This window comes from Adiantum capillus-veneris, chromosome 22 (assembly GCF_014529385.1).
Source record: "Adiantum capillus-veneris isolate H3 chromosome 22, ASM1452938v2, whole genome shotgun sequence".
Lineage (NCBI taxonomy): Eukaryota > Viridiplantae > Streptophyta > Polypodiopsida > Polypodiales > Pteridaceae > Adiantum > Adiantum capillus-veneris.
The window spans coordinates 5,765,528-5,792,857 of record NC_140952.1 but is presented as its reverse complement, the minus strand read 5'-3'; the positions used below and the strand labels follow the sequence as shown (position 1 = coordinate 5,792,857).

General features: G+C 41.2%; 1 protein-coding gene across 2 annotated transcripts in view; it reads right to left on the bottom strand.

The window, feature by feature from the left end:
• Nucleotides 1-23,688, bottom strand: part of LOC147428870 (putative LRR receptor-like serine/threonine-protein kinase At1g67720) — a 39,872-nt gene extending 16,184 nt beyond the window's left edge. For both annotated transcript variants that reach the window (XM_086494937.1, XM_086494938.1), the window contains exons 1-7: nucleotides 23,546-23,688; nucleotides 22,759-23,341; nucleotides 22,180-22,676; nucleotides 21,413-21,536; nucleotides 21,241-21,312; nucleotides 20,974-21,042; nucleotides 20,755-20,826 (exon numbers count right to left, since the gene is read on the bottom strand). In XM_086494937.1, coding sequence (XP_086351063.1) covers nucleotides 20,755-20,826; nucleotides 20,974-21,042; nucleotides 21,241-21,312; nucleotides 21,413-21,536; nucleotides 22,180-22,676; nucleotides 22,759-23,341; nucleotides 23,546-23,633 — 1,505 coding nt within the window. In that variant the 5' untranslated portion in view covers nucleotides 23,634-23,688. The remainder of the gene's footprint in view (nucleotides 1-20,754; nucleotides 20,827-20,973; nucleotides 21,043-21,240; nucleotides 21,313-21,412; nucleotides 21,537-22,179; nucleotides 22,677-22,758; nucleotides 23,342-23,545) is intronic.
• Nucleotides 23,689-27,330: the final 3,642 nt, after the last annotated feature.

Sequence of the window (27,330 nt, the reverse complement as noted above, 5' to 3'; positions counted from 1 at the left end):
TGAAGTATTCCATTCAACCAAATGACTTAATAAGCATAAAAGACACATGTTCAAATGATCCTCCACATGTGGCCCTCATGATGTCCTTAAATGCTATTGGTTAGGTCTCAAAGGGGTCCAATGAGAATTTAGATACATAAAAATAAATAATTAAGTTCTTTCTCTTAAAAGAGGAAAAAGAGGACACATGTGCAAAGGAAATAATAAAATAATACAAGAGAGGGGGAGAGAGAGAGAGAGAGAGAGAGGGGTGGGGACCAAGCATGGGGGGGGGGGTATACTCTCCCACACACACACACACATTCTCTCATTGTGTGGATTGCAAAATGCAAGAGCTCCATCTCCTTCTCCAAGTTTGTTGAGAAGTGGAGAGCCTACACCAACACTCTTGGCTATGGAATGCAAATCCAACCAAGAGCCATGCTTCAATGCTTAAGCTTGCCATATTCTTCATTTTCATTACTATGCTACTATGCTATGCTAGGCAAGAAGAGTGATGATAAGTGAGGACCTATTTCTTTCTCGCATGGAATGTTTCTTCTTCCTCTTCCCTACCCTCATTCCCTGCTAGCTCTCTCCACCTTCGAAGGTGTTTGAGGCCTTGGGATTGAGGCTTGGGATAGTTAATGCTTTTTGAAAAGTTTATGTCAAGCTCATGATGCATGAATCTTTCCATCTTCCTAGCATCACCAAGGTCACAAAGAACACAAAGATTGTGTTGTAACAAAGTCTCTCTTGATGGGAGAATCTATAATACAAACGCCTTTTGGAGGGGGGATCGGCTCCGAGTAAATCCGGTCCTCATCTATTGTCATGTTCTCTAATATCCTCTCTCTTACAAAAGTATTATTCATGACAAGTTAATTAAGTACTATGTTTATGTTGCTACCATCAATTAAGTTCACCCTCCAAGTTCTCAAAGTAATTTCACAAAAATGCTCACTCTAATTCTCTTAATTCCGCTATTCTCAAAGTTCATAGGCCATTTGCATTACATTGGTATCAGAGCATTTGGTTTCTCTTTTCTTGCTTAAGAAGAGAGGTCCTTAAGTAGCCTATTAATGGTTGATTTTGTTAATTATATTAGGGTAAGTGGGAATGGGATCTATTATCGGTTTTGTTGAGCCCACTATATGGGATATGGTGCACACCTTGGGAGCTTTGGTCTTAATAATGGAGTCTTCTTAGACTTGTCTACGGCTTTACCATTATTGAGCCATAAGAAGTCCGAAAGGAGCTATCCCTCGGCAACTTCGCTATGTTAGACCCACTCCACTACTCTCTATAATTTACCAATTCGAGCCGTGGGTGTAGATACTTAAGTGCCTATTTTCAAAGGCTAAGAGGAGTAGCAACTAAGGTTTTGAATTCCCAAAGCATACACTAAGTAAAAACATAAATTTAATTAACATGGCTGACAATAACCAAGAGAGTAGAATGAACATTGATAACTTTGATTTTTCACATGAAGGTGCTAATGATGATGCCCCCATGTTTGTTAATTATCTTGTTACTAGGTTGCAACAAGCTATGGGCAACCCCGCTTTGCAAGCCGAAGTTACTCAACAACTTTGTGCTTATGGGATTTCCTTTCCTCTCCAAGAGGAGAGAGAGCTTAGGAGGCCTCTTGATGAGACCCTCAAAAGAAGACTCTCTCCCATACGAGAGGAGGAATCCAAAGATCAAGAAAGTAATGAATCCCTAAGTTCATCCGAAGATGTGGCTCCACGAAGAAGGCAGACTAAATGATCGGCAACTCCTCCCAAGAGGAAATGGTTAACCCATAGTCCTTCTCCTCGTCACTCCAAAAGGGAAGAGAGGAAACAAAGGAAGAAAAGGGCAAGAAATAAGTCACCCTCTTCTCCTTCTTCTTCACCTTCCTCCTCTACCGATGAAAGCTATGGCTATTCTCCTAGAGAATACAAGAGGGAAGGACATTGCAAATCTTACCCTGCATGGCGAAGTTCACAAAAGCTAAAGAAGTTCAAAGAGGGAGGAAATAGTATCTCTTTTCTCACCTATGATGGCACCTTTGGTGCTACCGACAAAGTATTGGCCTTCATCCAACAATTTGATGCGGCCTTTGGAGATGAGTTCTTCACGGAGTCCTCCAAGCTACGCCATGTAGCTATGCACGTCCAACAATCGGCTCGTCAATGGTGGGCAAGCCTTCATGGAAACGGCGAAGCCCCAAAGACATGGAAAACTCTACGAGTCTCTATCATGACGTAATTCCTTGCAAGCGATGCAAAAGACAAAGTTCTCACCGAATGGCGGAGTTTGAGGCTTCTATCTCATGAGTTTATGCACAAATATGTGGACAAATTTTGGGATTTACATCTCAAGGCTACTGTCTTTCAAAAGATAGACTTTGCCGAGCAAAAGCAACAATCCTGTGCAGGATTACCTGAAGAGATGGCCGAGTATGTCAACTCTACGAGTCTCCATCATGATGTAATTCCTTGCAAGCGATGCAAAGGACAAAGTGCTCACCGAATGGCGGAGTTTGAGGCTTCTCTCTCATGAGTTTATGCACAAATATGTGGACAAGTTTTGGGATTTACATCTCAAGGCTACTATCTTTCAAAAGATAGACTTTGCCGAGCAAAAGCAACAATCCTATGCGGGATTACCTGCAGAGATGGCCGAGTATGTCAACTCTCAACGACCTAGTTCTATCAGCAAAGTAATCCACCATACCATAGTTTCTTCGTGCATAAATTTCCAACAAGGGGCTAGACGGAATGTCAAGCCCATGGAAAATAAAGACAAAACTGATGCAAAGGGAAAATTTCCCAAAGCCATTCCAACAACAATCGGTCCAAGGAGAAAGGAGTTTACAAAGGTCAAAATAAATTCTCTCCTGAAGAGCTTAAAAATTTTCGCAAGGATCACAAATGTTTTAAGTGTGGGGAGCAAGGACATGGTTATCGTTCTTGTCCCAAAAGAAATGCTTGCAATGAGACTCCTAGAGCTTCCACTATCGAAGCTCCAAAAGAGGGTGCTCATTGCAAAGGATCACCTCTCTCCTATGCTTGGGGAAAGGTAAGGGAGCATGATGCCTTCATCTTGTTTGACCCTGGCTCTACTCTCAACTTTATATCAATGGAGTTGGCCACCAAGTTGGGCATTCAAGCTTTCGAGATGGGAGATATTGTAACGACTGACGCAGCTTTCAAGGGGCAGCAAGCCTCCGTTACTCCCTTGATTGGGAAGTTGAGGCTTCATGTCCAAAGCTATGTCGACAAAGAAGACTTCTTCTCCTCTCCTGTCCAACATGAGGATGTTATCCTAGGGGCGCCATGGTTTGATTGCATGGCTGCCAACATGAAGTTCCCTAAAAGGAGAATCTACTTCACCTACAGGGGAAAGAACATGTATATAGATGCTAATGAATCTGGTTGTACTATACCACTTGTAAATCCACCAGCTTTTGATAAGTCAATGAAAAGCTCAATTTTTGCGTACATGATTTTTGTCAAAGAATCCACTAATGATGCTAATGGTTTATCAAGTGAAAATGGTAGGAATCAAGAAGAGTTAGACTTGTCTAACTTTCTAAAAGGATTCCAAGATGTGTTCAGCGATGATATCCCTATGGACTTGCCTCCAAAACGAGGGGATGATGACCATCGAATTGAGCTCCTATCAGGAAGCTCACCGCCTAACAAGCCTCCTTATCGAGTTTCCCAAGCTCAACAAGAGGAGATTATGAGGCAAGTACAAGAATTGGTAGACAAAGGGATGGTGAGGCCTAGCTCCTCTTCCTTTTGTTCTCCAGTCCTTTTAGTGCAAAAGAAAGATGGTACATACCGCATATGTGTGGACTATCGTGCACTAAACCATATCACTATCAAAAACAGATTTCCCGTACCTCGGGTAGAAGATCTGTTTGATAAGCTACAAGGCTCTACCTACTTCGGTAGGATTGACCTTAAAAGTGGCTATCATCAAATAAGGATAGTGGAGGAAGATATCCTAAAGACCGCGTTTTGTACCACGTTTGGTCTTTATGAATATCTAGTCATGCCTTTTGGCTTGACCAATGCACCTGCCAAATTCAATCGTTTGATGGAGAAAATATTTAGACCCTACCGCAAGTTCACTGGAGTGTTCTTTGATGATATCATCATCTACTCCAAGTCCTTGGAGGAACACAAGCAACATCTCCAAGTGATTTTTCAATAATTGAGGGAGAACTAGGTTTTTCTCAACCAAAAGAAAAGCGAATTTTTCCTTCAAGAGATTCAATACTTGGGTCATATTATCTCTCAAGATGGTATCCGTATGGATCCATCAAAGTTAGAGGTAATAAAAGCATGGCCTAATCCAAGGAATCTACATGAGCTAAGAAGCTTTATTGGTATGTGTGCATACTATAAACGCTTCATAGCAAAATTTTCTCAAATAGCAGGACCATTACATGACTTAACAAAGAAGAACGTTAAGTATTCATGGACTGCTAAAGAGCGAAAATCTTTTGACAAGCTCAAAGAGAAGCTTACCTCTCAACCAGTCCTCATGCTTCCGGATCTCTCAAAGCCATTTGAGGTCCAACGTGATGCTTGTGGTGATTGCCTTGGAGCAGTATTTCTTCAAGAAGGGAATGCCACAGCATATGAGAGCGAAGGCTCAATACAGATGAACAGGTCTTGGGCATTTATGAGAAAGAGCTTTTAGCTGTTCTACATGCCCTAGATACATAGAAGCACTGTTTATTGGGGTCTCCATTCATTTTACAAACAGACCATCAAAGTCTCAAGTACTTCATGACGCAAACAAAGCTTTCCGACAAAAAAATGAGGTGGGCAAATTTTCTTTCGCAATTTAATTTCCACATTGCTCACATTGCTGGTAAGCATAATCAAGTGGCTGATGCACTCTCACGACGACCAAAAGTGAATGTTGTGTCTATACCAACTCACAATGATCTATCTTCTACGATAAATGAGTATGCTAATGACCCTGACTTTAAAGACATAATGTCCGTCCTTGCTTTGGGGAAGAAAGAGGAACCATTCACCTTGCAGGATGGTTATCTTCTCCATGGCAATAGGCTATGTGTTACCCACTCCCTTCGTGAGAAATTCATGTATGAATCCCATGCTCCTCCCTATGCGGGGCAGAGAGGCATTCAACCTACTCTTCGAGGAGTAGAGACGTACTTTTATTAGCCTGCCATGAAAGTGGACATATGAGAGTATGTTTCAAAATGTGTGGTATGCCAAAAGACCAACTATGATAGAGGAAAGCAACCTGGATTACTCCAGCCATTGCCAATCCCTAATTCACCATGGGAGAGTATATCCATGGATTTTATCTTTGGATTATCCAAGTCTATCCATGGGAATTCGGGAATATAGACAATAGTCGACAGGTTTAGCAAGCAAGCACACTTTATCCTTGTCAAGAAGACTATTAAGGCATACCAAATGGAAACTCTCTTTATATCCCAGATTTTCAAACACCATGGATTGCCAACATCCATCGTATCAGATAGAGATCCTAGAATGACCAATAATTTCTGGAAAGGTCTCTTCCAAAATCTAGGTACAAGATTTAATTTCTCTTCGGCCTATCACCCACAAACAGATGGCCAAAGTCAGATAGCCAATCTTACGATTCTTGATCTACTAAAGACCTATGTTACAGAAGTAGATCAACGCTCACAATGGGAAAAGTACTTACCTCTTGTAGAGTATGCGTAAAATAATACTATGCATACTTCTACGAGAAAAACACCTTTTGAAATCATAGAGGGAAGACCATTAAAGTCCCTTGCTACTTAAATTACATGGGAAGATCTTTGCTGCTGATGAGTATAGCCATGACCTACAAGCATCTTTTTAAAGATTAAGGAGGCTATATCCATCTCTCAACTAAGGCAAAAAGCTGTTGCTGACAAGCACAAAAGGGTCTTAACGTTCAAAGAAAATGATTGGGTCTTACTTAAGTTTCCTAAGGCTCGATTGAGACAAACGATAGGCAAAAATCCTAAGGGCCATCAAAAGGGTATTATGCTAAACTAGCAAAAAGATACTATGGTCCTTTTCAAATTTTGAAGCCAATCAATAAGGTGGCTTATCAACTCAAGTTGCCTAACCATTGGCTCATACACAATGTTTTTCATGTGGGCTTACTTAAGCCCTACAAAGGAGAGCCTCCAAATGAACCAATTATTGAAGACCCTCCCGAAATCGAAGACCAAGAAGAGGTGCTACAACCCGAAGCTATCCTTCGACATGAAGACAAGGTACTACGACATGGTAAGATTATCCAAAGGTATCTTATTAAGTTCAAAAATTATCCTTTTGAAGATGTTAGATGTATGCAAGGAATCCAGCTTAAGGATAGTATGAACCTTGTCAACGATTACAATGCTATATTAGAGTAAGCAAATGTACATGTTTCTTTTAAATGATCAATGTTTTTATCTTATAAGACTAATTCTTGTGCACAAACTTAAGTACTATGCATACTAAGAATCATGTTTGTGATGATGACGTCTCTCAAACACCATGTAGAACTTGTCACTCTACTTGGGAGGTTGAAATGGACTAAAGAGCAGACATGATTGCGGAAGCTATGTCTCCCAAGCACCAAATGGATTAGTCATCCATCTTGGAATGATGTCGTAGGGTAAAAATGGATCCTCTACCCGCTAAGACAAATTGACTAATGACCATGGATTTATTTCTTTTACCTCATAGTCGAGGACAACTATGATTTCAATAGAGAGGTAATGTCATAAAATCTAATATCTAACCAACCCAAATGATTTTTTCATATTAAATTGATCATTTCATGTGGGATAATAAACAGGAACAAGGGTTATAATATAGACATGTGCTTACGGATCTATCTCAACATGGGGCCAATGGTAAAGGGGTCCACATAATAGATGGTCTGTCAAAGACCAAGGCAACCTAATGGAGCTTAAAAGACCTTAGGGTTAACTTCGTTAAAGACCTCCAAAAGTTAGTGTTAAAAAGTCCTTTGACCTTACGCAAGCTATAGCTAACCTCGAGGTGGGAATCGTACCCAAACATGAGGTGCTAAGACGCTTAAAGTGAAGGTGGGAACCTTGTCTAAAGCTTGAGGTGGTTTTTATGCTTAAATGATTAAGGTTTTTGAAATGTTAAATTCAAAGATAAGTGAACGTCCGTGCTTGATTGAATAAGTCCTTGAAGTATCCCATTCAACCAAATGACTTAATAAGCATAAAAGACACATGCTTACTTGATTGAATAAGTCCTTCAAGTATTCCATTCACCAAATGACTTAATAAGCATAAAAGACACATGTTCAAATGATCCTCCACATGTGGCCCTCATGATGTGCTTGAATGCTATTGGTTAGGTTTCAAAGGGGTCCAATGAGAATTTAGATACATAAAAATAAATAATTAAGTTCTTTCTCTCAAAAGAGAAAAAAGAGTACACATGTCCAAAGGAAATAATAAAATAATACAAGAGGGGAGGGAGAGAGAGAGAGAGAGAGAGAGAGAGAGAGGTGTGGACCAAGCATGAGAGGGGGGGGGGGGGGGGGGGGGGGGGGGGTATACTCTCCCACACACACACATTCTCTCATTGTGTGGATTGCAAAATGCAAGAGCTCCACCTCCTTCTCCAAGTTTGTAGAGAAGTGGAGAGCCTACACCAACACTCTTGGCTATGGAATGTAAATCCAACCAAGAGCCATGCTTTAATGCTTAAGCTTTCCATCTTCTTCATCTTCATTACTATGCTATTATGTTATACTAAGCAAGAAGAGTGATGATAAGTGAGGAACTATTTCTTACTCGTATGGAATGTTTCTTCTTCCTCTTCCCTGCCCTCATTCCCCGCTAGCTCTCTCCACCTTCGAAGGTGTTTGAGGCCTTTGGATAGTTAATGCTATTGCAAATTTTATGTTAAGCTCGTGATGCATGAATCTTTGCATCTTCATAGCATCACCAAGGTCACAAAGAACACAAAGATTGTATTGTAACAAAGTCTCTCTTGATGGGAGAATCTATAATACAAATGCCTTTTGAAGGGAGGACCGGCTCCAAGTAAATCTGGTCCTCATCTATTGTCATGTTCTCTAATATTCTCTCTCTTACAAAAGTATTGTTCATGCCAAGTTAATTAAGTACTATGTTTATGTTACTACCATCAATTAAGTTCACCCTCCAAGTTCTCAAAGTAATCTCACAAAAATGCTCACTCTACTTCTCTTAATTCCGCTATTCTCAAAGTTCATACGCCATTTGCATTACAATGGTAAAGCGACAATCCCAAAGCAAGTGTCTGATTGTCTCGTCAGAGGCTGAATATCTAGCACAGCGAGAAGAGATGATGTGATGCGAACTAAGGAAAGTGCCAACAGGGAGCACTCCCAACAAGCAGCACCATAAAAACATACGTTCCTTGAGAGGCAAATGACTCTTCCAAATTGTAGTAAGAGCATTTCTCCACCATTGATATGAAGACCATAATGTATTACAGTGGTCAGCCAGCCAAGACCGAGGCAAGAGAGAAGCATAAACCTTGCGGGTAGAAATTTCAACAAAAGGTGTGTTCCATAAAGTCCAATCCAACAAGCGGCATCCAGCTACCAATGGCGGAAGAGATAGGAAGTCACTCAACATGCACTCAAGCTCACCCCAAAGCTGACAATAATACAAGCCCAAACCGAAGTGTTCAGCCGCCTGAAGATAACAAATCAAATTTCCATACATGTCGACCACATCATCCACTGTGTGCACGCAATGACAAGAAAGGAAGTAAGCCTGGCGTGGCGACTGATCTACAAGAGTAAGAGCAAAAGCTTGGTTCCACTGAATACTTTCCAGGTGCAACAAACTCCCATCTTGTGGTTGTCTGCCATTCCATTAAAGATGAGCCGTAACAACTTTCCAAGCAGCAAGTAAAGTAGAGGTAAGCGAAAAACCAGGAATATGACCGATCATCTTGCCAAACACAGTCTCCCAAAGTGACATCTCTGCTAGTGACCAAAGGCGGAAGTGGTAACATGCTGACACAGTGAGGAAATCATGAGAGTCCAAGGTTGGGGTTGTTGCACAAGGGTAAGAGTACACACACACACACACACACACACACACACACCCATGAATGCTATACTTTTGCATCCGACTTGATCCTACAACTGGTATCAAAGCTCGGTTAGTAGGGTTCTTAGTACAGACTACATCTTAATTAGAACTTTTGGTTCATTTAATTGCGGATAAGTTCCTTAATTCAAGCCACTATCCTCATTAAATGAAGTAAAGACTAGTTGAGATGCATTACAATTGTGGTTAGGATTTCTTCACTTAGAAATTAAGCACGATTAGTGTTTGTGTGTGTGCATGCATGTGTAGATCATTGCACTAGACTTCACTCTTGTGTGCAATTGATTGAATATATTTATTTTATTTGCATCAACAAATTGAAAGCTCTTGCTTTGCCATTGCTTAATTATGAAAGTGTGTGCAAAATACTCTCTCCAAGAGCTTTTGATAGAGTCATCCATTGCTCAAATCAAGCATTGCTTGTACACTCTTTGCATGCACTCAAGCCTTGAGCTATGATCTTTTGAAGAGAAAGGTAGAAGCAACATATGGCATGTCAATCTCGGGAGGGAAATATTCTACTAATTTCTGGTTACTGCACATCAATTGACCGCACCGTTTTAGGCAATCCTCAAAAGCCACTAGCGCACTTTGTCATCAAAAAACCTTTGCCAAATTTGAGCTACAGGTTCTGCGTGCATACAATCTGCGAGCGATGCCTTGAAGTCATAGTTTGCTGCTCACCGCTCTCCCAGCTGCCTATGTGCTCAGTCAGCCCCAACCCCGTCGTCAGCTGAGGACACACTTGCAATGTTGAGTAGTCAACCACACCGGACCCCACCCGCCTGGCACGCGGGACATGGCATTTGCTGCACCGCCAATACCTTGGCCGTACCGGCCTTGCATGAGGTCGTCACCTGCCCCAAGCTTGCCCTCTCACCAATCCCTGCAGCACACCCACAGGAGCCATTTTCAGCAGCACAACTCGATCAAGCATGATCTGCTCACGAAAGCACAGCCCGTCTTTTGGCGCTATCTTCAAACCAGCCTCAAGCATTAGAAGGGTATCCAATCAGCCAGTCTCACGTGTCATCAAACCCCATATTCAGCAAGGGCCCACAACTGTCAACATCCCGTCCGCTCTATAGTCTGCAGTAAAATCAGCCACTTCTTCTTGTGGCTTTCCTAGCTGGGGTGACCCTCCCCCTCCCTGAGTATTTTCCTTTATTCCCTTCAGTAATTTAAAAGTTCTACCTTTTCAAAAAAAAAAGGCCAACAATGATTTCTCAGTTTTCGGCACACTTGCACTCTGCAAACTACAAGCCCACTCCCACTATGTATTAGTGGTATTAGTGATTGATGATATTTAATAAATACTGTAATATTATGGTCACGCATAGAAACTCCAATATATTACGGGCATCTAGCCCTAGCCCCTTAAAATGAATAGTCCTTTTTTTCAAGAGTTCCCTTGAAAACTAAAAGCCGATGCCCACAATGCATTGGTGGCAGTACGTCTGCACCCATGTCTCTTTAATAGGAATCTTGAAAGATCCTTCGGCTAAGAGAAAGAGAAAAGAAAAAGAAAAACTTTTCCTTTATTGATTTGTTTAAAGAGAAAAGGGGAACAAGAGGGAGGCAATTTCGCGTGGTAGGGGTAGGACAAGGCTTGGACAATGAAGTCGACGCGTGGAGAGGTGGGTAGCCAAAGCCCTGGTTTTTTTTTTTGGGGGTGGGGGGGGGGGGATGTCCAAAATACCCCTCTAATTTGTGGAACCTTAAAATTTTGAAAATTTCTCAAAATACCTATGTATCTATTTAGGTTGGACTGTTCCAGATTTTGTAATCTTTAAACTCCTTTTTGAGAATTTAGATCCATTTTATAGTGCTTGGCGAAGAGAGGGAGATCGGTCAGTGAAGGGCCTATTTCTTGGTCATCCACAGAGGCACTCTCTCTCCCTCTCATGCATTGGTCTACAGGTCTTCTTATAAAGCTGATAAGGTGACGAGGGGGGGAGGGGCTAGGCAATGACTTCGTGCAATCTCTCTTTGTTGATGCGCAACCCATGCTTGTCTAGTGCTCATCTGTAGGGCATCGCTCGGGCGGAGGTAGAGTCTCGATAGTCTCTCTCTCTCTCTCTCTCTCTCTCTCTCTCTCTCTCTCTACCACATGCACAGGCTATGCTTGTCGGGATGCTCGTGTCCATGGGAGGGCTCGGGTGGAGGCGTCTTCTTGAAAATCAGAGTGGAAAATGGGTAGGTCGCAAGGCGCATCGCAGATGCAGATGGAGCAACACCAGGAGACATGTGAGGTAGGGGACATCTCCCACTGCAGATGATCCAGATTAGTCTCACGCGCGAGTCAGCCTAGTGGGAGTTTATTCAAGGAGAGGCATGACGAGGGGGGTGGAAGCACTCTGTAAGTGAAGGGGATGCATTGGCTTCTATGCTTCTCGCGTGGGCAAAGCAAGCCAAACGAAGGAGATGAGCATGGTGAGACGCACGAGAACACCCTATAGGCGAAAACTGTTAGGTTTAATGGCCATGTGGCCAACCGCTCATCACTAACTGCTACTAACCCTAAGTGTACAGCTATACACTTGTGTGAGCCACCAACACTAAGTACAATGTGTATTGTGCCTTACTGAATAAGGAAGAGAAGAAAGAAAGGGGGCACACAGTACGTGTTGGCTCTCCCCTTTCAACCTGTGTGTGACGTGGCTATGGTGTTGAGTGTGTGAGTGTGTGCGTGCATTTTCTCTTCCTCTTCGGCTGTGCTCCCGGCTCCTCTCCTTCAACGCCATGCAGGTCATCACTGGATACCTGCTGCATGAGGAGTGTCATCGTGGCTCTAATCCTAGTGGTATGCATGTTGCATCTACACTAGAGTATGTTTGGAGTGAGCCAGTGGGCATAGGTTGAGAGCCGTCTTCTCTCACCTCTTGTATATACTAGTTGTAGGCTAATCTTCTCGCCACTTATCGGCACACAACCTTTAGTGCGAGAATGTTAGGTAAAGACGATGTGCCTCACTGTACTTTGCCCGTGTCTACCGGCCAGTGTCCAACCGCCCACGTTTATCTCTTTATTATTTATACATACTCTCACTCACACTCTCACATGGTGCTCACATAGTGAGATTTGGGAGCTCCACCCCACATCCCGTGTCCTGCTCTCTCTCTCCCTCTCTCCCCTTTGCACGCTCTGCGCACGCGCATCGCATCCGCACACACACAAAAACTTTTCCTTTATTGATTAGAGAAGTTAAGTTTGGGAGTGGGAATTGAACAAGAGGCAATTATGTCAAAAAATAATGAAGCAACTCATCTCCAAATCGTGCATAACCAGCTCAAATTCTAGTTTTAGCATCTTATATTGATAGACAATCAGTCTTCTTATGAAACGCTACAAATTTTTTTTATCTTTGCAAAAATTGATCTCACAATCAAGGGCATTAGTGGGTTTTAATAATATTTGCAATATTATGGTCATGCAATAAAATTTTAATATTAGTAAAATGAAGGGGACAACACCCTAGAAAATAGTGGTGATACTAATAATTCCAATTTCCTTTGCATTAAGCAATTACAAGATGATCAACCAATGAGAATTAAGAACTAAAAGCTCTCCCACATTCTAGGTGTGCTCCCTTTTCTATTTGAAGAAAAGTGAAAGAGCCCACGGTCTCCCTTACTTGTATTTAGACAAAAACTTTGTTTCCACATTTTCAAAAATGTGGTGGGACTTTAATATAAACACACTACCACTTTAATTTCACTAAAATCTTAAGAGCATAGCCGAGAATTGAGAATTCGAGTATGTTAGACCCATTTCATTAATTGTAGGGAGATGTTCATCTTTTGTTTAATTTTAGCAAAAGGTGCTTCGCTTAGGTCTCACCATTTGCATAATTATAGTATCTTACATGAACCGTTTTCACGTTTTCTTATCAAAGTAATGCATTAAGAGCCAATTGGTCTCGACTGTAAAGTGAGCACTAAGAGGCTTGCGAGCATCTCAAGTTCTCTAGTAGAAACCAAACTCACTAAATTGTTTTGAAAAAGTATTTCCTTTGTAATTTCCTTTAAGAGGCCCTTCTCACTGTGAGACAGACGGAACTCACCCAAAGTTTCAAAAGCAAAGCACTCTTCAAAGCCACTAGAGGCTTCACACTTACGCTAGAAACACATATGCCAACTTTAAAGTTATGCGATGTGGGCCACAAGCCTTTCATGTAACAAAGAAGGTAAAAGGAGTTGTTTTAGAATGCAAAATTGCCTCTAAAGGATTAGTGTGAGTATTTTTATAATAATTCAAAAAAGGATTTCTTAAAACATGGACCTTGTGAAATAGCGAGATGAACAACTTTCATGTTCAAAGTTTTTTGATTTCAGAAAAATTTCTTCGTTTTTCTACGGGACTGCATTGGAGAGAGAAGGTGTACTTATGCCCTCTTGGCTCTTGAAGCTCCATGCAATGCTCAGAGTCCAAAAGAAAGTTCACCATGCTCTTCCCAAAGCTCATCAAATTCTCTCTCTCTCCTATACAAGTCTCCATAGCTATGGTTGTTCAAGCTTATGCATAATTAATTATACATGTTACTACTTAATGCTTACATATCTTTTTTCCAACCTCATTCTTGCTTAATCCCATAGATCCTATCACCTGCGAGGTGTTTAAGGCTTTGGAATCGAGTTCAATGAGGTGTTTTAAGTGAAAACTCTAATTACAATCTCTATCGAGTTTCAAATTTTTATCTGAGTATTACACGCGAATATTCCATTTCATCCCATAAAATCCCCGTTCAATCCTTATTAAATTCTGATGACACTTCTGAAAAATGCATTCAAATTTTGGAACTCTTTAGTTCATGAACACATTCATCTATACATTGTATCTAATTGGCCCTTCTACTATTCTATATTTTCTCTCAGTAGAATGGCTAATTCTAGAGAGAGAAAATTCATTTACATAAACCAAAAAAAAAATGGTGACATTATCCCACCCTTGAAATCATTGACTATGCTTCTATTCAAGAGAGGTATCTTTGGTCCATTGACCTTTTGCTCAAGATACGCTTTTAGCAGATTGGACATCATTCCAAAGTTGATGAACAATCTACTTGGTACTTGGGAGAAAATCTACTGCAAGTATGTCTACCCACTTAGCACTAGCACCTTTCTGCAGTAGATTGCAGGTCTACTTGGGAGAAACTCTGTCATGAGTGTGCCACATTTGGTATGCATACAAATTACATTTAAGCATAAATGAAGAACTTGAGACAACAGAGTTCAAACGAGGGAATCATATTCTTCTTCATTGCATTTTCATTGAATACATCAATGTAAAAACACTATTGCTTTGTGTGCAATTCATTGTAGGTGTCTACAATGAACATACTATCCTTCGATTGTGGCTCTTGCATCCATTTAGCATCTTCATAAGGGTAGTTTTTAAATTTAATGAGACACTTACGCAATACCTTACCCTAGCGTAGCACCTTCACTGAAGATATGCTAAGGTTGCAATATCTCTTCAATCCCTTCAAATTCTGCAAGATCTTCTGCTACTGGATCCTTTAATAGACTTACATGGAATGCATTATGGATTGGCCAATAAGAGGGTAGCTTAAGTTGATAAGCCATTTCATTGATTGATCGTAGAATCTAAAATGGTCCATAATACCTGCGTGTTAATTTTGCATGGTACTTTTAATGACTCGTGACTTCTCCATGACAACTTTTGCTCATAGTGTGGCTTCAGCAAGGTTTGGGAAACTTTAAGAGGGCCCAGTCATTCTCTTTATTGAGAGTTCTTCTATGTTTGTCAGTAGCAGCCTTGTGCTTTTGTTGTGTGATAGAGATACCTTCTTTGACCTTAGCAAAAGCAAGGCATAAGTCACAACTATACTCATCAGCGGAAAAGATCTTCCCATGCATTTTCAAAATGGGAGAACTTTTGACCCTCCTTCGATCACCTCAAAAGGTGCTTTACTTGTAGAAGAATGCACAGTATTTTTGTATGCATATTCTACTAGAGGTAGATACTTCTTCCATTGGTTGCCTTGGTCTACCTTGTTACATAGGCTTTTTGTAAATCAAGCACAATGTTTCATTTTTCCCTCCAATGATAGACTGAAGAGAAAATTGAGTTTTGTTTCAAGATTCTCGAAGAGTCCCCTCCAAAAATTGATGGTCATTGTGGGATCTCTATCAAAAACAATATTCACTGGCAAACCAAGATAGTATAATATTTGAGATAAATAGTTGTGCAATATATGGAGTCTTAATAGTCTTTTTTGCAAGTATAAAATGAGCTTGCTTACTAAACCTATCTACTATGGTACATATTCCTCTATTCCCATGGATAGACTTCAATAAGCATGGCGATACTCTCCCTAGGAGAATCAGGAATTGGGAGTGGCTCGAGCAAACCAAGTTGCTGCCCATGGTCGCCCAACATAATATGGAGCATGTGATCCATACATGACCTGAAACCTTTATCACACAAAGGCGAGATCCATAGAGACGAAAGCCGTCTTGAACCACGTATGATTCTTGTGTCTTCCCTAGTACCATGGAACACAAAAAAATCTTGAAAATCTGGTTCAATAGCATACTCATCTACCATAGAAGTTAGATCATTGTGAAAGGCTATTGACACAACATTGCATCAAGGTCTATGTGAGAGTGCATCGGCTACTTGATTGTGCTTGCCAGGAATATAAGCAATGTGAAAATGAAATTGTGAAGGGAAATTTTTCCACCTCATTTGTTTGTCAGAACGCTTGGTTCGTGTCTTGAAGTACTTGAGAAGGGCATCCCAAGAAAGTAATGCTTCCACGTATCCAAGTTATGTAAGACAACTAGAAGTTATTTTTCATAGATGCTAAGAATCATCTCATCAAAGTGAAATCCAGGACTCTCATATGCTATGGCATGCCCTTATTGAAGTAGTACTCCTCCAAGGCAATCACCACTAGCATCACAATGGACCTCAAATTATTTTGAGAGGTTTGCTAACACTAAGACACGTTGAGACGTGAGTCTTTAAGCTTGGTAAAATCTTTTCTCTCCTTTTTAGTCCATACATTGCAGAGAATTTTGCAATGAATCTTCTATAGTATGAGCACATTCAAATAAAGCTTCATAGCTAATGTAGATTTTTTGGTTTAGGCCATTCATTTATCACCTCAAGCTTTTGTGGATCCATACCAATACCATGTTTTGAGATAATATGACCCGAATATTGAATCTTTTCTAAGAAGATTTCAATCGTTTTGTGATTAATGAATACCTTATTCACTTGCAATGCTTGAAACACTGCTTTGAGATGCTCTTTGTGTTCTTCTAAGGACTTATAGTAGACTATGATATCATCAAAGAATACTCCGGTGTAAGTCCTATGTACATGGAATATTCTTTTCATCATTTGATTGAATGTAGTTGGAGTATTCATCGATCCCAAAGGCATGACAAGATATTTGTACAAGACAAAGGTTGTTCTAAAGGCTGTCTTGTGACTATCCTCCGGTACAATTTGTATTTAATGATAGATTCTTTTAAGGTCTATTCTACTAAAGTAGGTAGATCTTTGCAGATTATCAAACAAATCCTCAATCCTTGGGACTAGAAATCCATTCTTTACTGTCAAATTGTTTAGTGCATGATACTCTACACATATTGTAAGGTACTGTTACAGGAGAAAGACTAGACCAAAACTAGACCTCCTTTTCATTAATCCGTCATCTCTCTTATAGCAAGAGAGGTTGGTTACATATGCCAAGAACCTACTAGTGTCCTCCCACACTAGGTGGTCGGACACACCTACAAGACCCACACACCACACCTCCCCCCTTAGGGAGAAAAAGATGGACATCTTTTTACAAGTTTGGACTGGGAAGGGACTCGACAGGAAGGGATCAACTCCAACGCCTCATCCGGGGGGAGTGATCATACAACGGCTTAGGGGCTAAGAAACTGAGCTTGGGGGACTAGACTCGACATCATGCCAATCATCATCAAGGCATGGAACTCATACATCTCGCTTGTGCAAACATTTGGTCGCTATCCCAATGAAATGGACAAGACGAGGAAGGATTAACTAAAGATTGGGTGCGAAATTTTTGCGACATTCATCCATTCCAAAAGGGCTTGGTGTGATTGTGAGTTATTGAACTAGAAAGACTTTTTTCTTGGGGATAAGACTACAAAAATCTTGATGCAAATAACAGAATGTGGAAACACTATGACTTATTATTCACATGAGGCAGCTTCTATCGGCAAGAAAGGCACCTCTGCAACAATGATGCAGCAACTCCTACGTCTGTGAACAACCCCTGAATATGATTCTTAATTTTGTACTTCTTCTAGAACTCGACATGTGTGAGCAAACACCATTGAGGATGAAGCAAATGCCAATGACTAACATTTGAGAGCAAGAGCAAGACTTGAGAGCGATTGTCAATGGCCTGATCGCGCATGCCATTAAGGCTCGGGTAGCACCTTGAACTGCGCCCCTCAATAGTATCTTCACTAGCACCGTTAGCTCACTAGGAAAATCTGATTTAGGAAGATCAACTGCCACGTCGACAGCATGTAGAAGATAGGGTGGCGGGTAGCAAGGAAAATCGGTAGCAATGGATGACGCTTCAGTTACGACAGGATCTCTGGCAGGTCCTCCAGTTGGGTGTGAGAAGAGCAAGAAGACAGAGCTATTAAGCAGCATATGAAGGACAACGTCAAGAGAAAATTTAAAGGGTATATTGCAAGCCAAGGCTCGTGCAACAAGGTCCCTTGAAATGAGCAGTCTCGTCCTCTAAAAGAATCTGCTTGCTGTAAATCTGAGCATGTGGACCCTCCTCCACTGATGCAGATTTAGATTCACCTCGTCGTCTCCTGCGGGAAAGACTTTGCCGCTGATGGCCATAATGTTTGGGATCCCCTCTCATACAGCAGCCTCCTCTTGCGCAGGCATGCAAGGCCCGTAGGTGGCTGAAAACAGACAGTCAAAAGCGTGTGTGGCTGCAAGAGAAAGGCCCGCGTGGGGCGCCCGAATGATATTGATGGAGATAAGCGACGCTGGACAATATGAGAGCCTTGCTATGGAGCTAATGAAAGCAGAGATAGCAAGTTGACTGGGTAGTCTTGCTAGCCGGGATCCAAACACAGCACCATGGCTCAGTAAAGCAAGAAATGAAGCAAGAAAATCAGGAAGCTCCTAATTGCCCGCCGCCTCCACCAATGTAAGGTACTGTTACAGGAGAAAGACTAGACCAAAACTAGACCTCCTTTTCATTAATCCGTCATCTCTCTTATAGCAAGAGAGGTTGGTTACATATGCCAAGAACCTACTAGTGTCCTCCCACACTAGGTGGTCGGACACACCTACAAGACCCACACACCACAATATTCTGTATGTATCATCCTTTTTGTGTACTAATAAGACGGGAGAATTTTTTTTGGCAAGAGCTAGGTCTTATTGTTCCCTTTTTCACAAGTTCATTGACTTGTAACATAATCTCCTCTTGTTGAGCCGGTGAGACTCAATAAGGAGGTTTGTTAGGAGGAGAGCTTCCTGGTATGAGCTCAATCCTATGATCGTCCCCCCTTTAAGGAGGTCAGTCTCTTGGCATGTCATCGATAAAAAGGTCGGCATGTTTATTTAGAAATGAATAGAAATCACTTTCTACTTTTAATGAACCATTAAAAGAGACAACATATACTTAGGCAAAGTTACATGGAATGGGAACGGGAACTTGGGGGGGAGGGGGATGGAGGCCAGAATGGTAAACCTAAAATATGGTTAAATTAAGCTGGATTCAATCTATATGTTAGTAGAGAGCCACACACATGCACCCATTAGTCCAAGTAGAATCCTATTTAGACATGCTTTTCCATAATGCTTAAGGCTTACACAAGGGAGGGATGCCAAATGGAGCTTAAGACTCAAGATTGAGTCTTGAGGGAGGGATGGAGCTTGCACCTTGAGGCTTGAACTTCAATGAAGGCTTGGAGCCTTGAGGTCCGAGGGAGAGAATTTGGTTGCTAGACATATTGAGGCAAATGAGTATTTTTGGCATACCATTTAGGTGCTCAGGACAAAGACCAAGACATTTATGCCATTTATAAAGGCTTCTACTACCCCTTCCACAGAGTTTTTAGATTCCATCACGTTGAGTGGAAAGGAGTGTTGCACTTGAAGAGGATCGTGGTTACGGTTTAACCGAACTAGTGCCTTAGATGTCATGAGATGGGGAATTTTGCCAAAATATTCCTAAAAGATGACAACAGAGATAGACTGGTCGTAGGGAGGGACAACTCTCACAGCCACGGCCACCCCAACACACATCTACACAGCAACAAGACCTTGTGAGGCAACATGATAGAGATTAGAGAAGTCAAAGTCAACAACAGAGTGTGCAACAACAACACCATGTTGATCAGACACAAAGACAAAGACAGAGATAGGCACGTAGATGGGGCCAAGCACAACCTATCCTTGTTTAAAGATAGGTAGTGAGAGAGAGGTTGGATGAGGAAAAGCAATCCCTGGACAGACCTCCTGAGGAGAGATTACTATATCAAAATCGAGAGTATATTCCAATGTAGATAAACAAACAGAGCACGAGGATCCAATATAGCTAGACAAACAAACAAATCAAGGGGATCGATAGTCGGAGGCAACGCCTGAGGTGTGCCAAGACAGAACAATTCAACAGCCTTTGGATTCCTTGGAGATCCAGTCAAAGTTATCTGGAATGGGAACGAGAGGATCTGGACCGGACGAGAATGGGGGGAGGAGAGGAGAGGGGCGGGGGGGGGAGGGATTGGCTAACTAAAGAAATGATTGAATAGTTTACAACCCCAAAACTTCCTACAAATATGCCCCCTTACCTACCCTCAAACAACCCCAAATTTGCACTTGAATATGCCCCTAGACAGCCCCATTTTCCCGTTCCGCTGTTCTGGACCCCGTTCCACCCAGGTCCCCCTCCCCTCCCCCCCCTTTTCCGACCATCATTAAGAAATGCTTGAATAGCTCCCAAATTCGCCCCCATATCAGCCCCAAATCCACCCCCAAAAAGCCATATTTTCCTATTCAGCTCCATTTCCCCCCGTTCCGGCCCACCGCTCTAATTACACCCCGTTCCGGACCACCATTCCGATTACACCCCATTTCGGAATGGTGATCCATTCCCAGAGCCGAACCCATCCCAAACTTTGTTTGAGAACGTTTAGGGTGTGTGTTCCACCCATTATCTATTACACCGAATCAGTCTCGCAAGTGCCTCTTACAACAAACACTATTGGGGGTGAGTAGGAGAGTAACCCTCCTCACTTTGACGAAGAGTTTGACTATTCAATACATTTTGCATCACCAACAAATGTCCCAATATCTGAAATCTTGCCTGTTGAGATGACTCAAGGGAAAACCTAGCACAACAATGACCACAAGCCACATATGTAAGATATTATTGTGGGAAGTGTTGCAGCCACAACTCTTGTAGCTCCCAAGGCCCCTATAATGACCTTTTGTGTGTGTGTGTGTGTGTGTGTGTGTGTGTGAGAGAGAGAGAGAGAGAGAGAGAGAGAGAGAGAGAAAGAGAGAGAGAGAGAGAGGTCTATTTTTTTGGACATTGAAAATCCTTAAGGTTCAAAAATAAGAGAGTCAAAAGCTTGCTTAGTTTTGAAACTTACAAGACTTTTAGATTCTTTAGTGATGCCAAGGAATCAGGAATAACACCAGTGAGTTTGTTGTTGCTCAGATCCCTGCAAGCTTGGAAAAGAAGATAGTAAGAGTCACAAAATTTCAAAAACGACTACAAACTAACGTTCAACGCAACTTTCCAAGAGTCCATAGCAATCCTAAACTCTATTTCAAGTACCCAATTCTCCACAAGAAAGTAGCCAACGTACAGAGTTTCAAGGAAAAGTAGAGAACTCAGATCGGGAATTTCTCCTTGTAAATTATTCCCGTCCAGATATCTGCAAGACAAAGATATACAGTACAACAAAGACTATTGATGTTATTACCATGAAGAACTGCAGATATGGACAATAAAGAAAAGTTTGCAAAGAAAAATCGGGTTGTTTTCATTTAGTAGTATAATATAATTCACATTCCAAGGCCTCTTAATTACTCTTCAAAAACAAGAATAAAAAAGTATGTGTTAGAGTATTCACATTTCAGTGAGTGTAGGAAGTGCGTTGATAGCTGCAGGAATTTCACCACCCGTACCATACTTTGATAACATTCTTGAAGACACAAACCAAAAGATATACATGGTGTAATTTAAGTAAGTTATAGCCTCACCATTGCGAGTTCCAAACCAAAATGAGTCTCATGTACCCTTACAATGTTGTGATTCCAGAATCCCCTGAACAATTCAACCAAGGGTATCCATAGCCAACTGGAAGGCATGGATCGCCAGTGGAGCTAGATAGGCCGAGACTAGCTTTTATGTCCTCAATTGCACTCACTGCTCACAAAAAAAATTGCAATAAAGCTCCTTGCTTGGACATACCATCTCAAATTAATAACAAAACGTGTTCACGTCACTTTGACGTATATGATTTTCAAACATGTATTTTCATGTTTGTATCATTGTGAAAATGGACCTTGTTTACGTTATTAAGCAAAAAAATAAGTTTACATTACAATGCTGCCAAACATTTGCACATGACCATGCACCATAGATTGATTGTAGAATCTAGTGTATCTTGAATAACAACAGTGAAGAAATGTAGTGCCTTCATGAAACCAACAATTATCATAGCGATTTCATGGACGATATAAGAGCGTCATAAACACCTTCCATGCTTGTTCAGGCCCTTATACTTGCTCAATATTGAAGGCACTTTCATTTCTATCACCTAAAACAAAGCATTACTCTTTGTAGCGCTTAAGATAATTTCACTAAAGCATGCATGATGCTATTAGAATGGACTGGAACGTCAATCATGTCCGATGAAAGAGAAACTCTTGTGCACTTAATATGAATGGGCACACACACACACACCTCCCAGACTAACTCCTCATTGTTGTGCAGCCCATTCCACACATTTAACAATGGCAAACACAAAATAGAAAGTAGGGTGATATTAGAAGGCTGATTGACTGACCAGTACTGGCAGAGGTGAGATTTGTCATTATTTTTATTTTGAAGACCTCGATAGCCGCAAGGAAAGGTGGGTAGACAGAAGTGGCAGTGGGAGTGAAATTGAAGGTAATTTCACCCGCTGTGTTAGGAATAAAAACCACGGGATATCCATAAGCAGTATTTGCTCCCACGCTTGCAAACACATCTATCTCTCCTTCAGTGTTCTTTAGTTCCTCATTTGCATATATGTTGAACGTACGCTCACCGGAGGTAGTAATTGCTGGGTCAATCTCTGCAAAGTAGAATTCAGCAATGTGCGCAGAATTGGGTTCCGGTTCCAGTTCTAAGTTTGAGTACCGCCTCGAGATATACGGACCACCCATGAGGGTGGTTTGCAAAATCCTACTGGGCAGCTCATCCCTTTGGCTCACATCAATTGCCAAGGTCGTCGTATTCACCTCATCTGTGGCCGATGCCTTTCTCGAAATCCATATCCGATCCAATGCATCAAAGTTGTACCTAGATTCAAAAAAATTCCCTGTTTTGTTGCTTCCTGACTTATTATAATGTACTAAGCTTAAGAGCAGAAAGCTAGACGTACCTGGTAAAGGAGACATCTGAGTCCGCCGGTACCCCATAATCATTATGCCCAAGACAGTCGGCGATGCCATTGGTGAGATTCATGGCCATCGTTGCGGTAAGAGTTGATGGCAGAGGCCGAAGCTCGAGTGTAGAAAGAAAAGGGGCATCCCCATCGGAGGTGATGCGGGCCAAGCAAAAATCAATGCTGTTGCGTTGAGCACGTGTATACATATCAAAAGTCCACCAATCTGTCGATCCATAGGTGACATTCACATTCCGCCACTCAGTTGCATCAACGATCATCTTGAATCGAAAGATTCCATCTGAGTCTTTGGGTGTATAAGGTGGGGTTACCCCGCCCCAAATTCCAACTCGAACGAGGAAGAAGGCTCCTGCTTCCACAAGACTGTTGGTCAAGCTGTAGCAGTATTTGCTTTGATTGCCATCAAACAAGCGCATGTTAGCCAACAAAGGGTCGCTCCCCCCAGTCACAGGTCTTGACGTCCCCTCATTCATCAGATTTGAATCAGATACCCACTCTATCCCATTGCCATCGGTGTAGATGGATGCCGAATCAGAACCACAGTCGATACTCAGAAAGCCTGCATATAGCATGCATCAACCAAAAGTCAATGCCATATCAAAAGAGCGGAGCTCAAATCCGATGCCACATTCTTGTAAGCTATGCAGGTATAAGAAATCTGGAGTGTAGCAGGCTTGTGGGGGCATCAGAAATGCATGCAAAAATGAACCAAGCCGAAGAAATGGTGGTGGTTCTGTTAGGCTGTACTCGCAGCAGAGATTACCAGGTTGTTGCGATCGTACAAGGGACCAGAGAAGTATGGCCTGCAGAGCAATGCAGGTAAAGAGAGGACGGCAGGATGATGACTCCATGCGCGCCCTGCTATGTGACGTTCTGCAGAGCCTTGGGTTATCTTCTTGTCTGAGAAGGGGGGGGGGGGGGGGGGGGGGGGGCTCTGCAACTTGCGACATGGCAAGCCGCTTTTGAGAGCAGGCAAGAGTCAAGACGGTTGACGCGTTCCAGCTCGTTTTCTCATTTTGACTTCTTTGAACGGATACGCTCAATAATTAGTAGATACTAATATATAAGCCTAAGGTCTATTACCTTATGAATTTTCTGAGGAAAATTTTAGAGAAAAAACTCAAAACTATTGTATTAGAAAGCGGTTGACTTCTCACCAATTAGACCATTCTTCTCTCTAAGGTGGCAAATGATTCTTGTCTTCTAAGGTTTGATATGATTATTGTAGGATTTTGATTTTTTTCAAAATGGTAGGTACCTACCCTCTTGGACATCTTCTCAATAATGTCCGCCACCTTGGATGCATATGGTTTCAAAATGGCCAATTTTAAATTTCGTCAAGGATAATCTTTCATTTTGTTTCATTAATCATAGTGCTTACAATAGGCCTGTCTCCTCAACGACGAGTTCTTTGCTCTCCTTACAAGAGATGGAGGTGTTTCCAACTCTTCTTCAACAATCCCGTAGATAGTAATGTTCTTGGGTCATTTTTCTCTTTCTTTCAAGTCTTTTGCATCCTCATTCTACAAGTTCTTTGCTTTGACAATAACTTGCATTATAAATGAATCAACAAGTGCATTACCTTGACATACATCAATCCATGGCTTGAATACGTTTCTTATTGCACTTACATCCCGTATCATTGTATCCATCTTTTCCTCTGTGTGTGTGTGTGTGAGAGAGAGAGAGAGAGAGTGAGAGAGAGAGAGATAGAGAGAAAAGTATGTATGTATGTATGTATATGTGTGTGTGTGTGTGTATGAGAGAGAGAGAGAGAGAGAGAGAGAGAGAGATGTAAAAAGTGAAGAGTACGCTATGCGTGTAGAGTGCGAGGGGGGAGAGAAACATACACACGACATAGGTAGAGCTCAATATGAGAGATACCTTTCACACTCCTATTCTATATCAAGTAAAGAATAAGTGAAGGAGTAGAAATGGGTTAGTAACAGGCATCCGACCAGTTGATATGAACCCAAACAATCTCCCACTTGAAGGTCAATGTGGCCCAGGTGGCCTATGTATGTAGAACTTGTACAACCGTGAAGCATTCCATTGGCTTCACCCTACACCCATCATCTCAATGTGATGTGCAAACCACTCTGAGGCTAGACTCTTTGTGAGAGCATCTATATGAGAAAAGTATGTATGTCTGTGTGTGTGTGTGTGTGTGTGTGTGTGTGTGAGAGAGAGAGAGAGAGACAGAGAGACCATACAAGATAACCATTGTGTATGGGCCCGAGATAACCATACAAACTAACCATTGTGTATGGGCCTATTGCTTAATTAAAGAAATGAGATTAGTGCGATTGAAATAGCCTTAGTGATAGTATTAATTAGGTTGTTTCTTTTGTATCCATTGAGGCAGAATTTGTGAATGAGATACTTGATGTCTTCCCATGTCGCGAAGCAGTTCAAAGAAGAATATAGGATTATGTAAAGAAGAGTTATACATGTGTTTAGTGCTGCTTTATGTGGTCAGTTATTCATCTTCTTGATAAATTCTGTGGAAGAGATTTTAAGATTGTCTCTTTTCCAAATGAAGCGGTAGTCAAAGTTACCATTATAGGGATTGTGTAGTAGAATTGAGAAGTTAAGGAATTGTATAGAGGTGGAAAAAAACCCCAAAGATGTATTAAACCCAATTATGAAAGTTGGCTCAATCTTAAGGCAGTCAGGGTCAATTAGACTACTTTCATCAAGGAAGGTTCTCTTATTGATGCTAAGGATATCGTCCATGTATCTATAGGTATAATTAAACATAGAGAGTTTATGAATGGTATTTGTATTCTTCATGGTCTCAAGAAACCATTTATATTCAAAAAGGGCAAAGTATAAGTTTCACATAAGGGGTCAGCATGAAAAGCCCATTGGAATACCAAGGCTTTGGTTATAGCAATGGCCACCAAACTGAACTAAACAATTATCCAGAATCCATGTAGTGATGCCATTAAGCTTATTCTCGTTGAAGTGGGTGGTATGTGACTAGTTAGATTTTTTAATCCATCTAGTTTATTGACGACAAAGGTGTGGGAAAGACCTCTTAGCCGAGCATGGCTAAATGAAATCTTAGCCATTTTTTCAGAACATTCTTCAGTCATGCATCACCATTAAGGGGAATGTTTTTGTAACATTGAGTGATGTCAGCAGAAAAGAGCTGAAAAGTTTGAATGGGGAGGCTAAGAGTGACCTCAGTGAAATTCTGAACAAGCCAAAAGGGGTTATAATGGATTTTGAGAAAATCCAAACATGCTTTTTGTTTCGTCGCACACACTGATTCAAACTCAGTTAGTATAAGGTCAAGGCATAAAGTAATGTCTTTAGTAATGTTGGTAAAGATCCGTTGAAGGCACATATATCCAATGGAACTTGTGTTTGTGATGTTTATAGGTGGGAAATAATATAGGTAATTTGACTATCTTGAGAGAATATCCGAGATCATTATAATGATTTACATTAATATCAGTGACCTCAATAGGAGATAAGTTAAGTAAAGTAAACACTACCCTGGATAGACATAAGTGAGTAGCTTTCCATGTGAGGTTTTTTCAAATAAGAGTAGGGAAATTGGTGGCTTTATCAAGACCAACTACAAACCAACTTTGTGCAAGTTTTTGAAATTTTAAGCTAAGGTCGGGTGTGATCCAAGTGCTATTTGCAGACAACCATTTATGTGGTAAAAGAGGTACTTTTTGACATTTTAAGCTAAGGCCGGGTGTGATCCAAGTGCTATTTGCAGACATTTATGTGGTAAAAGAGGTGCTTTTTGAAAACAAACATTGTTGAACCAATTCGGATAAGTCCAATAGGACTGTCTTCTCTAGTCCGAGAGTACTAGGTATGTCAGTCAAGCAGCTAAGTAAAGTTGATAGGACAATGTAGGTTTTTTTTTGGAAAAATTGGAATGTGATTCAATCCTTAAGCCATGATTTTTTGGACTCTAGGATCATCAATTACCTTGAGATCACAAGTGCGGACATGCCTGCCTGAATCACCAAAATCTTTACAAAAAGCACAAACTTATCAAAAGGACAATCAGGGATAGTATTATGACATAGAAAGTCATTGCTTTAGACTAAACTTTTAAAAGGCTGATGATATGTCCAACCAATTAAGACTTTATCTAGCAATTTATGGTTAGTAAAAAGTAGATTAAAAAAACTCACAAAAGATTACTTTGGGCGAAAACCAATCCAAGAGTTCATTCTTGTACAAACAGTGTATATAGATAAGATTTTTTGTAGAAGTCTTTTTTGAGAGATGCTTCCTCTCACAAGGGCCAAAAATCACCTGCAAGGTAAAAAGGATTACAAGTCAAGGAGGTGACGCATGGGTGTGTTTCTTCCTCTTCCTCTAGTAAAGCTACAAGACTTTCCAAAGAAGTACTAGGTGTTAGAAAATATGTAAAAGAGTTATTAAGGGTGTTTAAAGAGTTAGGTCGTTTTAGTGAGGGGGAATCATCATCTTCAATGCAAGGCTTGAACAATCTAGTAATGATTTCAACTCCTTTGTAGTTGGCATAGGTGCTGAGATAAGTGCTCAGTTCATCGA